We start from the raw sequence: 12,869 nt of genomic DNA, 5'->3' as shown, positions 1-12,869 counted from the left end.
CCTCTGCCTCTCTCTGTGTGTGTGTGTGTGTGTGTGTGTGTGTGTGTGTGTGTGTGTGTGTGTGTCTATCATGAATAAATAAATAAAATCTTAAAAAAAAAAAAAAGAAAAAGAAAACCAAGGTGCAGTCAGGGTACGGCCTCAACTGAGGTGGTGCAGAGTCCTGTCAAAGCCAGGACAGAACCCCGGTCCCAGTCCCCTCTGTCCAGGCAATGCCGGTTTCATTCTTACAGAGACCCACCCAGTTAGATGGGCATTCTCAGCTCCCTTTTACTGATCGGCAAACTGAGGCTTAGGCGAGGGGTACCACCTGCCCGAGGTCACACAGCAAGAAGGGATGGAGCTGGAATTTGCACCCTGAGGGGAAGACAAGGAGGTGTTTGAGAATATTCTTCTCTTCCACCTTTTAAACAGAATAGAATGTTTGCTGGAACCTCTCTTTGTGTTGAAGGACCAAGGGGAGGGAGGGGCCTCATCTGGAATCTCTTAAGGGCTCCTTCCGAGGCCCCAACCCCCTGGTGTTGCATGTAGAAGCGTGCATGGGGTGACTGGAGACTTTTTCAGAGGAGAGGGTGCTAAGCCTCGGTGACCCCTGAAGAGATAAGAACCACTACCTAGCTCCTTTCATAGATTGGAAAACTTAAGAGAAGGAAAGACACAGGGCTGCCCAGAGCTCCCTGGGACCAGTAACAGGGGCTTGTGTTCCTCCAAGCACCTCATAGACCTTTCTCTAGGGCCAAGGACCAGGCTCTGGGTCCCCTCCCCACTCCCTGGCAGCAGATAAGAGAACCCACATGTGAACTGAATTCTGCACTAAGGTAAACAAAGGAGGGTCAAGGACCCCTCTAGGGAAGGTAGCGAACAGCAGAGAGCCAGACTGGGGCACCTGCCTTGGGGACATAAGAAAGGCTCTGTTCAGGGTGGGGTGTCCTGCCCCAGGAGTCTCACCCTTCCTGAGCATGGGCTGGGCCACTCCTCCTCTGGCCCTTCCCAGGGGGCCGGTGGGGGGGGGGGGTATCACAGCCCTGGGCTGTTGAGCCTGGGCAGATGGGCATGATCCCCGCCCCCTTGCATTTTCCTTTGGCTTTGCTCGACCACCAGCCACGCCTAGACCCTTTTACTCCCTAGGATCGTACCAAGTGAAAAGTTCCATTCCTGACCTGCCTCTGTTCGCTCAGTTCCCACTCCTCTCCCCAGAGATTTGTTCACGCATTCATACATTCATTCACCAAATATTGATTAAGTGCCTATGATGTACAGGCACTGTGCTAGCTTCTAGGGGATCCGCAGTGAACAAAACTAACCCAACAACATCCCTGCCTTCCTAGGGCTCAAGTTCCAGTGGGGAGGAGAGACGGCCACAATAGATATAGGCAGGCAATAAATTATATAATAAATTAGAGTAACATCCTCTCATGGGGGACGCTAGGGCAGAATAAGGGGAGTGCGGTAAGGTAGCCCAAGCTGAGAAGATGTTATTTGAGCAGAACTTAGGGGAAAGGAGCCATATGGCCGTTTAAGGGCAGAGGGAACCACCCCCAGGCCGGGAGCTGTCATGTTTGGGGAACAGCAGGGAGACCAGTGTGTCTGGAGCAGAGGGAAGGAGGAGACAGGTCAGATGGGTAAATTGAGGGCCCTTGTAAGGACTCTGAAATGAAATGGGAGCTGAGGGTGGGTGTGAGTGCTGAGCTGGGGAACAATGTGCCCTGAGTGGTTCCTGCCAGGCTCCCTGGCTGCTGGGTCAGGGAACGATTGTGGTGGGGGGTGGAGGGACCAGTTAGGAAGTTCCTGCAGTACCCGAGGGACCAGGATGGCTGCGGGGGGGGGGGGGGGGCTCCCCGGGGGGGGGGGGGGCTCCCCTCCTCCCGCCTCTCCTAGCCTTGCACTTGGTGCTGGGCGGGCCTGGGTGCTGTCCTCGCCTGTGGTGCTGAAGACAGAAGGGCCAGAGACCAAGAGTAGAGAAGAGGAGATGGGCCGGGAAGTTCAGTGTTCAGTCTTTGTCTCTACCCTTTACCAGCTGAGTGGCCTTGGGCAGGCAGCTTAACCCCTCTGAGCCTCAGCATTCTGATATGCAACATGGGGTTGCTGTGACAATGACAGCCCCGATATGAAGCACTGGCATATGGAGAATGAGTGATGATTTGCACCATATCAGTTTAGGAGCAATGAAAGAGAGTGGTTAGGCTTTTGGACACTGCAGTGACAGTGCCTGGCTTTGAATCCGAGCCCTGCCATTTATTGGATGATCTTGATCTTGATCTTGATCTTGATCAAGTGACATGAGTGCTCTGGGCCTCAGTTTCCTCATCTGTAAGTTGGGGTGAATACAGTCCCTGTGTCGTAAGATATTGTGAGGCTTAGATAAGTTAATTTCGGTGAGGTCTTGGCACACATCAGGAATCCTTAGTGTTACAGTTATATCACTTTCCTCTTCCATAGCACCTCTAGGCTCTCTGTCCCCACCAGTGTCACTCCCAGCCACACCCCCCCCCCCCCCCTCTGCTGTGCTCAGGCTGGGCTGTGAGAGGGAGAGCACACCTCACCCTACAGATGTCCTGGCCTCTAGCCCAGCTCTGCCATTGACCTTCTGTGTGATTTTGAATAAATCACTGTTTTCTTCTGGCCATCAGTCTCTGCGTCGTTAAAATGGGGCTAATGATACCTCACACAACCCCTGGGAAAATAACTATGTGCCTGCAGGGTCATTTCAAGAAAGCCAAGACATAAAAAGTTACAACTTGCCAAACACGTAAAGAATTATGCACCTAGCATTTGTCACACACTGGCTAAGTGCTAGGAATACCGAGGTGATTAAGGCATGGGGCTTGCTTTCAAGGAGCTCTTAGGTTTCTTGCTGGATTGTCAATCCCCTTCAAAGCCCATTTGTGGAAAACAAAACAAAACAAACAAACAAACAAACAAAAAAAGCCCATTTGTGTGTTACCTCTTCCAGGAAGCCACCCTGACCCCACTGCCATGCCCTCCTTGGAAATGCTGGAGCACTTAACATTGCCTTTCTGGCCTTCCCATTATCTGAGTCCTTATTTTGTCTGCCTTCCTAATTCGTAGGTTCATGTCTTTTACCTGGTGCATTTCTCTAACCTACTCACCCCATGCTGGCACCCAGCACAGTGCCCAGGCCTGAGTAGATACGCTTGTCGGGAATCTTTAGGTTGCAAGTTACATAAATTCAACTCAAAGTGGCTTAAGCAAAAAAGGAAATGTATCGATGCATGAAACAAAATGGTCAGGAGTATAATTGGCTTTAGTCATGCCTACACCCAGGTGCCCAGAGTCATCAGAAACCTCTCTACTTTACGGCTCTGCCTTTCTTCTCTGATGCTTCATTCTCGGGCAGGCAATCCCCACATGGTGGCAAAGCCAGTCCCCACAGTTCCAGACTTTGTCCTCCCGCTTTGCATCCCGGGGTCAGGAGGTATCTCTTTCCTAATAGCTGCAGCCAGAGTCCTAGGTCTAGATCCCAGTGGGTCCCCTTTGGTCACAGGTTCATCTCCGAACCAGTCATAGTGATCTGGTGGATGGGATGGATCTTCAGTAGACAACCCTCCTGAAATACATGGCCTGAGAGAGGGATATTCATGCTGAGCAGGAAAAACACCAGAGGCTGACTCAAGAAGCCACTGAAAATGCTTGAGCAAGGCAAGGAGTGGGTTAAATGTGGTTTTAAGACACAGATAAGGAGGCCTTGGAGGGAGAAGCCTAGAGGCAGGAAAGGGGGCTGGGGGGATCCCAAGCCAGCTCAGCCATGTAGGCTAGGGGAGTGAGGCTGCAGCCCCTCACTCTACATAGAAGCAAAGTGAAGCAGGCCCCCTGTCCCCACTCAATACCTGAAATAATGGCTTATGGCTGCATTTGTCACGTGGCTTTTAATAATAAGACCAACCCAGAGCAGTGACCCACTACCCAGCAACAATCGTCTATTCAAAGGAATCCTTCCAGACAGGACTTTGTTAAGGATACCCTTGGGGCTTGCCTGTGCTAAGGGCACAGCATGGGTGTGGTGACCTGAGGGAGGGGACCTGGGCATGGGGAAAAAGAATTAGACTCCCAGAGTGAAAGTAAGAAAGGACTGACTGGCTGATGGCACTTGGTCCAACCTCACCCCCACCCCCACCCTCCAATTTTCCAACAGATGGGCATCCAGTCTCTGCTTCTCTACCCCCAGTGATAGAGAATGCGTTTCCTCCCTGATGTGACGTGAGAACGGTCTCATTTGGGGTTGCTCTCTGCTGCTTGGGTTTACCCTCAGGAGCCTCAGAGGACACAGTATATACAAGCATGGGACCTGAAGCCTGACACCCTATATTAAAATCCAAGTTACTTAGCCCATCAATACATCACTGTCCCTTCTGTAAGATGAGGTAATAATGGTAGCACCTACTGCCTAGACTTGTGATTGTCCAATAATTTAATCCATTATGGTTAGCCCAGCACTTGGCATATGGGAACACTCAATATATATTTACCAGTATTCTTATTTTCCCAAGAGACAAGATTAGAGCAGGCCCCCCACTCTTTACAGACTGGTCATCCTCCAGGCAGTTGGACACACAGAGGTTCAAGTCCTAGCTCTTTGGCTTCTTTATAACATAATCCCTGGATTAGCGTAGTTCTAGCTGCTATAACAAATAAGCTCCTATAGCTCAGCAGTCTAACACAACAGATATTTACTTCTGGCTTCCATAAAATGCTGAGTGGGTCATCCTCATCAGCAGGAGACCTCCCACAGCCAAGCACCCAGGCTCCTCCTAGCTCCTAGCTTCACTGTCTTATAGAACCCAGGAGGCCTCTGAATCAAGCCCAGGTATAGAAGAGAGAATAGAGAAGCCCCGCCCACTCTCAAGAGACCCCACCCAGGAGTGACAGCCATTGTCGTTTCTGCTCACGTTCAACTGGGGAAACTGGTCACGTGGCCACACCTAGATGTGAGGCGAGCAGGAACTGTATAGTTAGTTCCCTGCTGACAGCTGCTTTCCAGCAGCAGCTCTGTATTATAAAAGAGGAAACACAAAGTTTCCATAGTCAATCACCAACTTCCTGGGCCTCTGTGCTTCATCTATAAAATATATATATATATATATATAAAAGTATCGCTTGGTTGTGGCAATGGATACTTACTAAAATCATTGAATTGTATACCTTCTGTGGGTAAATTTTGTGATGTATACAAAGTTAAGCTGTTTAAAAAAAAAAAAAAAAAAAACAGGAGACATCTTGCCCTCCTTCTCAGGATACTTACGAGGACTCAGTGAAATTTTGCCAGGCTGGCACCGTGTGTATGTGTGTGTGATAGGGAGGAGAGGTTCCAAAGTGGGCCTGAGTTGGGTTATGCATTGGGTGTAGTTTTTATAAGAGAGGTATCCAGCTCAAGCCACCTGCCAACAGGAAGTGGTAGGCGGTTCTGTCTTGCTTCGTGCTTGGGAAGCCCTCCTGGCTTGTGGCGGAAGACCCAGCCCACAGGGCGAGAGTGCAACGGCTGCTGAGAAGACCGGGTGACACCCACCTGCCTTCAGCAACAGACGGGAAACCAAGGGCCTCCCTCGGGGCCAGTGAGGACACACACTTGAGGTGCAAGGCCTGTGGGGTCCCCCGGAACAGCACAGTCAGCTTGAGTGTGGATAGTAGTGTCAACCGCACAGGATGGAAGGGGAGGGGAAGAGGGTAGCCACGGGCCTCCATCACCTGCTAGTGGGAAGTTCACAGTCACCAAATCCACAGGCAATGGTGATGAAGGTAAAAATCATTTTAGGTCAAGTTCCTGCCAATGCCAGGCAGGCGTATATGCCCTCAAGTGCTCGGGGAACCAGTGTGTCTTCCTTTACTGTCTGGCCTCGAGCCCCCGCCTGAAAGAAGTTGCTCTGAACCTGCTGCTGTGAAGATTAAGTGAGTTAATACATGGGAAGCACCTGGACAGTACCTGCCACCCAAGCCGCTCTCAGCGGGGGCCCAGCAAGGCATGAGTAGCTTTGGCTCAGGCTTTGTGCTCTCCTGGGTTCAGTTTCCCCACTTGGATACCCAGGGATCCAGACGAGACGCTCCAACATTCTGACTTGGGAAAACAGTAGTTAAGAGCACCGACTTTGGAGCCAATCCCAACGCGAGCTGTGTGACCTTGGGCAAGCTCTCTAGGCCCTCTGTGCCCCTAAAACAAGGATCATGAGAACACTCATCCGCTGAATCGTGAAGATGAGCTCATCCTTAGAGCAGGGCCCAATGTCAGTGGTAGCTGCTGCTGTTTCATTGTTGTGATTTCCTGGTTGTAAAGGTGTGGCCGCCGAGGCCCAGACAAGTGACTGGCTCAAGGTCACCCGGCTAACAAGTGGCGTGCGGCAGGATCAAGGGCAAGCCTGCTGAGCCCTGAGGCCCGTGCTGTTTCTGTCACTCCCCACTGTGACTCTTAAATCACATGCGTGGTAACTGGGTCAGAGGCAGTGTGTACCTGGGGCTGTGACGCAGGCTGTGTGGATTAATTCCTTGTTGCCTGCCGATGCCTTGCAGAGAACAGGCCTGAAAGGGGCGGGGGGTGGGGTGGGGGGAGGTCATGAAGGAGGGACGGGTCAGTAGTGAAGACCCCCAAGGGATCCCTGGGTGGCGCAGCGGTTTGGCGCCTGCCTTTGGCCCAGGGCGCGATCCTGGAGACCCGGGATCGAATCCCACGTCGGGCTCCCGGTGCATGGAGCCTGCTTCTCCCTCTGCCTGTGTCTCTGCCTCTCTCTATCTCTCTGTGACTATCATAAATAAATAAAAATTAAAAAAAAAAAAAAAAAAAAAGACCCCCAAAACTGGATCCTGGGAACCAAGGGAAGGGATGAAAGAAAGTTGGATCATATGTAGCCCCTACCCCCAGGGAGCTCTTGGTCTGTTGATGGGGACAGACGGGACAGGGTTGAGACCACCCCAAGACATTCAACAGGAACTGTCAGAGACACGCACAGACGCTGTGTGAATCCTGGGGCTCGGCAGAGGCAGAAATCAGCACCCAGGGCAGCAGGAAGGCTTCCTGGAGGAGGGGGACCTGAGGGTGGAGACCCAGAAGATTGCGGCTGGTGCGGGGGTAGGTAAAGGCAGGCAGCAAACCCGGCAAAGGAGACCAGAGAGAGGCAGTGCAGAGTGGTGGTCAAAGGGCTGAACCTGGATGCAGACAGCAGATGTGGGGCCCAGACCCACCCCGCTGTGGCTGTGCGCCTGACCTAGACTGGTGGCAGCACGGTGCAGCTCTGAGGCCAAAGCAGCAGGGATGAGATGAGCCACGCACCCAACAGTCTCTGGCTGAGGGAGGAGGGGAGAGAGGGAAGAAGAGCTAGCAACTTGCAGCTGCCAGTCAGTCTCCCAGAGGATGCAGACACAGCCCAAAATGGCAGGGCCAAAGCCCGAAGTGGAAGCATTGCACACCCGTGTGCCCCTGTGCCTGCACACCCACGGCCTGCCCAGCACAGCAACGGTCACAGAGTCCACACATCAGGAGAAGTAGGTCAGCAGAGCAGCTCGCAGCCTCTCACTGGCGGCCAGGGGGAAGAGTTCAAGGCACCGAGGGGGTGTACTCACCGGAACCCCTGGGGGAGAGGCCCACACTCCCCTCAGAAAGGGCCTGAGGCCGCTCACCCACAAACGGCCTTCCCTCTCCGTGCTGCATCAAAGCAGATCGCCCATGTTTCCTCACTCAGAACCGCACTCCCACTGTGTATGGGCATTGGACAGAGGTCAGGAGGGGTGACCCCTTCCAGCCCAGAAAGCAGGGCAAGACCATCGTGGAGAGAGGCCGTCCACTTTAGCCTAGTTGGTGGCTGCAGTAAGAAGGACCCAGTGCTATCCAGCCAGGGCTGGGACTGCAGAGACCTGGTGACAGGTGCCATGGCCCAGTTGGGTTCAGCACATGGAGGGTGGCGGCGGTAGGGGCAGCAGGACCCCGAGTCCTTGGGCCTGGCACCATCCCTCCCCCTGGGGGGGTCTCTGAGACAGGCTGATGCAAGCTCCAGGCCAGCCCCTCTGAGGGCTTTCATGTGGCGTTTCAGACAGACTCCTGGCATATGTTCAGACCAAAGGAATTAGGAAGGGAAAGGCAGTGGATGTGGCAGGGGAAGGTTCTATAGAAACAGGGCTTGCTCATGAATGGAGGGGAAGGGGGCTGATTGGGGGAGCAGGATCCTGAGGCAGCAGAAGGGGCAGGAGCCAAATCGGAGGAGGGGAAGAGGGCCCCCTGCTCTCCCAGCCAGCCGGAGGACGTGCAGATGGAGCTCCGTTTGGGGCTGGGTGGGAGGCCAGGAAGTTCCCTCCTGATGTTCCTCCTCTCTGTGTGAAGTGGGAGTCTGGGTCGTGCCAAGAGGGAAGGGGAAGGCAGAGGAGGAGACTGGCAGGGGAGCAGCTGGGCCAGGGGGAGCACAGAGGGGCTCCCGGAGAGCCCACCCCTACTCACGGCCTCTGCTGGCTCAGCTGAGGGGGAACACAGATCACACTACTGAGGGCACACAACACCTGGCACTTAGAGAGCACTTACTGTGTACCCTGGCTAAGTCATTTAGGAAGTCACAAGCCCATAGGGACAAGGCTTGTTATATCCTTTATGTGGATGGAAAATTAAGGCAAGGAAAGATGAAGGTACTCGCCCAAGGCCATCCAGCTAAGCAGGTGACAGCTAGATTCAAAGCCAGGCCAGCTGGTTCCAAGCCTGCTTTCTCTCTGAGAGCCCTGGGCCGTCTTGTAGAGGTGGGGGGCTGGGGGAATGCTGGCTGAGTCACCTGGGACTTGGAGGTAGGAGGGAGTGAGGTGAGGGCAGAGGAGGTGCACTGAGAGGCAGGCTCCTGGGACTCAGCTTATGGAGGATTCTGTGCCTCTCCTGCTGGTACACGCACAGACACGTGGACACCTGCTCCTGGAAGCTCCACTCCCCAGCCCAACACCCCCCTCCCACACACACACACACACACTTGACAGACAAGAAATGCAGGCCCCAGATGGGCATTTGCTGGACTCTCTGCACGGCAGCTCTCTGCCCCCCAACACCAACTGGGGACAGACTCAGTACCTCTGATGCCTGGGTGTAGTTTGTGTGAGTCCCATAAGGGTCAGTCAGGCTATGAATGTGGAGGGTGGGGCTAGGGCGGGGTGGGTCTTTGCGGGACCTGCACTCTGCCTTGTGTCTGGGTGAGACTGGGGGAGGCTGGGTGGCACCCTGAGAGGACACATGTACCTGAGCAGGGCGGTGGTGTCTGTGGAGGGGCAGGGGTAGAAGGCCGTGGTTGGGTGTGTGGCCATATCTGTGCCATCCTGCCAGAGTTTGGGCTGAGACTACTTGGTTGAAGAATTTGATACTGTGACCCCTGCCCTCAGATATCACCTTCCCCACCTCCTGCCTTCTGTTCTCAAAAGCCCAGACCACATTTTATCATAATATATAATTCATGTGTTCACTAGGTTTATTGTCCATCACCCTCCTTGGAACATAAGTCCCATGAGGGTGGGATTCTTATGTGCTTGTTAGTGTTGCGTCCTCATGTCTCTGAACAGCAAGCCCCTGGCCAACAGCAGGTGCTGATCAATATCTGTGAATCGGAGCACCTGTGTGGACTTGGTCTGTGGAGTGTCTTTGTGTGACATAGGTTATGAGTGTGTGCCTTGTCCAATGCTGTGTCTGGATGACAGCTTGAGACAGACAGGCTGGTGGTACCCAGTGGGGACTGTGGGGGCAGTGACTGGTGTCTCCTGGGAGTGCTGGCTCAGCCCAAGGCCCTGATGCTTTGGGGAAAGGGGATCCAACAAAGATGCTTGTCGCCCCCTTGTGGCCATTTTGAGCCTGGCGTCCCAGGGCCCTAGGTACTGGGGAGGGAGGAGGTGGGTGGACTAGGGGGCCCCCAGCTTGACGTCACATTTCATGCCACATCCCCCATAACAGGGAGAAGATGAGCGTGGGCTGCCCAGAGCCCGAGCCACCCCGCTCCCTGCCCTGCTGTGGGCCAGGGACTGCCCCTGGGCTGGGTGCAGGCGTGCCCCTCCTCACTGAAGACATGCAGGCACTGACCCTCCGCACACTAGCAGCTAGCGATGTCACCAAGCACTACGAGCTCGTCCGGGAGCTAGGCAAGGGCACCTATGGGAAGGTCGACTTGGTGGCCTATAAGGGCACAGGTGAGCATCTGGGCCACAGGGTGGCCAATTTTGAGGGCCAGGGTGGGGACTTGTCTGGGGCTCTCGGGGACTCTCTTCAGGAGCCAAGAAGTCAGCAGGGAGACACAGTTAGTGGTCCAGGGGGAGAGATGCAACCTGAACAGCCCAGGGAGACCTGAGAGGGAGGTACAGAGCCCAGACTGGAGGGTGGGCTGCTTGGGACCAGCTGAGGTCAGGAGAGAAGTCAGGGCTGGCAGTGGTGTTTGGGGAATCACCGGCATATTAGTGATAGCTGACCCCAGGGAAGTGGACAAAGCTGAGGGTGGGTCCTTGGAAACAGAGCACCATTCTTAAGGAGAGGTAGGTGATCTCTCTGGGAGGTCAGAATGGCCAACTCCATTTCTCAGATGAGGACACTGAGACCCAGAGATCCAGTCAGTCATCTAAGGTCATGCAACTAGAGAGCCAGGGCCAGACCCCAGTAGTCTGCCCCAGAATCTTCTCACTAAACCAGGAGTGCGATGCCTTCCCCACGCCATAGGCTCACAGCCAGTCAGGGGCAGGAACTGCATGACTTCCCTGCATGGCTTCTGGCAAGTCCCCTCCTCTTTGCTGGGTCTCAGTTTCCTACCAGTAAGACATGGACAGGCTCGCGCTGTCTCGGGGATGTCAGGTGCAGGGGCGCAGGGACAGTGGCCTTCACTGCTGTGGCTGCTGCCCCATCAGGCACGAAAATGGCACTGAAGTTTGTGAACAAGAACAAGACCAAGCTGAAGAACTTCCTGCGGGAGGTGAGCATCACCAACAGCCTCTCCTCCAGCCCCTTCATCATCAAGGTCTTTGACGTGGTTTTTGAGACAGAGGACTGCTATGTCTTTGCCCAAGAGTATGCGCCTGCCGGGGACCTGTTTGACATCATTCCTCCTCAGGTACATGGTGTGGTGGTGCAGGGACAGGAAAGGGCCTCCTGGCCCCAGGACAGCCAAGCCAGGCACTCCAAGGGCGGCAGCTGGAGGATGGGACAAGGTCTAGTGGGCACCTTCCTCAGCAGCTACGTAGGAACAGTGGGGACACCAGAGGGGAGATGAGGCGGCAGGGCCTCCAGGGGCCTCCTGGAGCAGGGGGAGTGCCAGGAGGGTTCCAGGCTCCTGGCTCTGCATTTGGTGGTGCCTGCTAGGTGCGAGTCAGCTCTGGCGCCCAGGTGGCCAATGGCAGGGCCTCTCAGAGCCTTAGGTCCCCATGAGGGAGGCAGCGCAATCGCTGCCGCCAGGAGCTGGTGAGAGGGTGCGGGCGAGGGCGCTCGGTGAGCAGGGGAGAAGGGTGCGGGGTGAAGACTAGCGGGCCAGACTGGGAGCAGGAGCACCCCCCGCGGTGGGGTGGGGGCAGGCAGCAGGTAGGGGCACAGGCCAGAGGGGACTGGCAGCAGTGGGGAGGGATGGGATGGACGGGACGGCGGACCTGGGGCCCTGGACCAGCGTCCCTGAGCGCCCCGCCCCCCCCGCCCCCCCGCAGGTGGGGCTCCCCGAGGACACGGTGAAGCGCTGCGTGCAGCAGCTGGGCCTGGCGCTGGACTTCATGCACGGGCGGCAGCTGGTGCACCGCGACATCAAGCCCGAGAACGTGCTGCTGTTCGACCGCGAGTGCCGCCGCGTGAAGCTGGCCGACTTCGGCATGACGCGCCGCGTGGGCTGCCGCGTGAAGCGGGTCAGCGGCACCATCCCCTACACGGCGCCCGAGGTGTGCCAGGCGGGCCGCGCCGACGGCTTCGCGGTGGACACCGGCGTGGACGTGTGGGCCTTCGGCGTGCTCATCTTCTGCGTGCTCACCGGCAACTTCCCGTGGGAGGCGGCGTCGGGCGCGGACGCCTTCTTCGAGGAGTTCGTGCGCTGGCAGCGGGGCCGCCTGCCGGGGCTGCCGTCGCAGTGGCGCCGCTTCACCGAGCCCGCGCTGCGCATGTTCCAGCGCCTGCTGGCCCTGGAGCCCGAGCGCCGCGGCCCGGCCAAGGAGGTGTTCCGCTTCCTCAAGCACGAGCTCACGTCCGAGCTGCGGCGCCGGCCCTCGCACCGCGCGCGCAAGCCCGCCGGGGACCGCCCGCCCGCCGGGCCGCTGCGCCTCGAGGCTCCCGGGCCGCTCAAGCGGACGGTGCTGACCGAGAGCGGCAGCGGCTCCCGGCCCGCGGCCCCCGCCGTGGGGCCCGCGCCCGCGCCCGCGCCGGTGCCCGTGCCCGTGCCCGTGCCCGTGCCCGTGCCCGTGCCCGTGCCCGTGCCCGAGGCCGGCCTGGCGCCCCCGGGGCCCCCCGGCAGGACGGACGGCCGCGCGGACAAGAGCAAAGGGCAGGTGGTGCTGGCCACGGCCATCGAGATCTGCGTCTGAGCCCGCCCCCGCCGCAGCCCGCCGCCGCCGCCGCCGCAGCCCGCAGCGCGCACCCGCAGCCCGCAGCGCGCACCCGCAGCCCGCGCCGCCGGGACCGCCCGCACCCGCGCCCCGCGCGCGCCACGCCGGGGGGTGGGGGCGGGGGCGGGGGCGGGGGCCGCTGCGAGTCCGACGCCTTCCCCCCGCCCCACCCCCCGCGGCGGCCGGAGGCGGGAGCGCGGGGCGGCGGGCGGGGCGCGGCTCAGCCACCCAGAGACCTCTTGCCCGCCTGTGGGGCGGGGGCCGGGCGCACCGGAGCCAGCCCACAGACCCGAGGATTCAGAGGCCCCCGGACACCGGACACCGGACACCGGAGCAAGAGAGCTTGCGGGCAG

The 12,869-nt window shown here is 57.2% G+C and overlaps 1 protein-coding gene across 3 annotated transcripts in view; it reads left to right on the top strand.

Annotated features, from left to right (window-relative positions):
* Positions 1-12,584, top strand: part of SBK1 (SH3 domain binding kinase 1) — a 46,760-nt gene extending 34,176 nt beyond the window's left edge. For all 3 annotated transcript variants that reach the window (XM_072753601.1, XM_072753602.1, XM_026011388.2), the window contains exons 2-4: positions 9,911-10,143; positions 10,849-11,051; positions 11,635-12,584. In XM_072753601.1, coding sequence (XP_072609702.1) covers positions 9,918-10,143; positions 10,849-11,051; positions 11,635-12,495 — 1,290 coding nt within the window. In that variant the 5' untranslated portion in view covers positions 9,911-9,917 and the 3' untranslated portion in view covers positions 12,496-12,584. The remainder of the gene's footprint in view (positions 1-9,910; positions 10,144-10,848; positions 11,052-11,634) is intronic.
* Positions 12,585-12,869: the final 285 nt, after the last annotated feature.

This window comes from Vulpes vulpes, chromosome 3 (assembly GCF_048418805.1).
Source record: "Vulpes vulpes isolate BD-2025 chromosome 3, VulVul3, whole genome shotgun sequence".
Classification (NCBI taxonomy): Eukaryota; Metazoa; Chordata; class Mammalia; order Carnivora; family Canidae; genus Vulpes; species Vulpes vulpes.
This window is presented reverse-complemented; position numbering and strand designations above follow the sequence as displayed.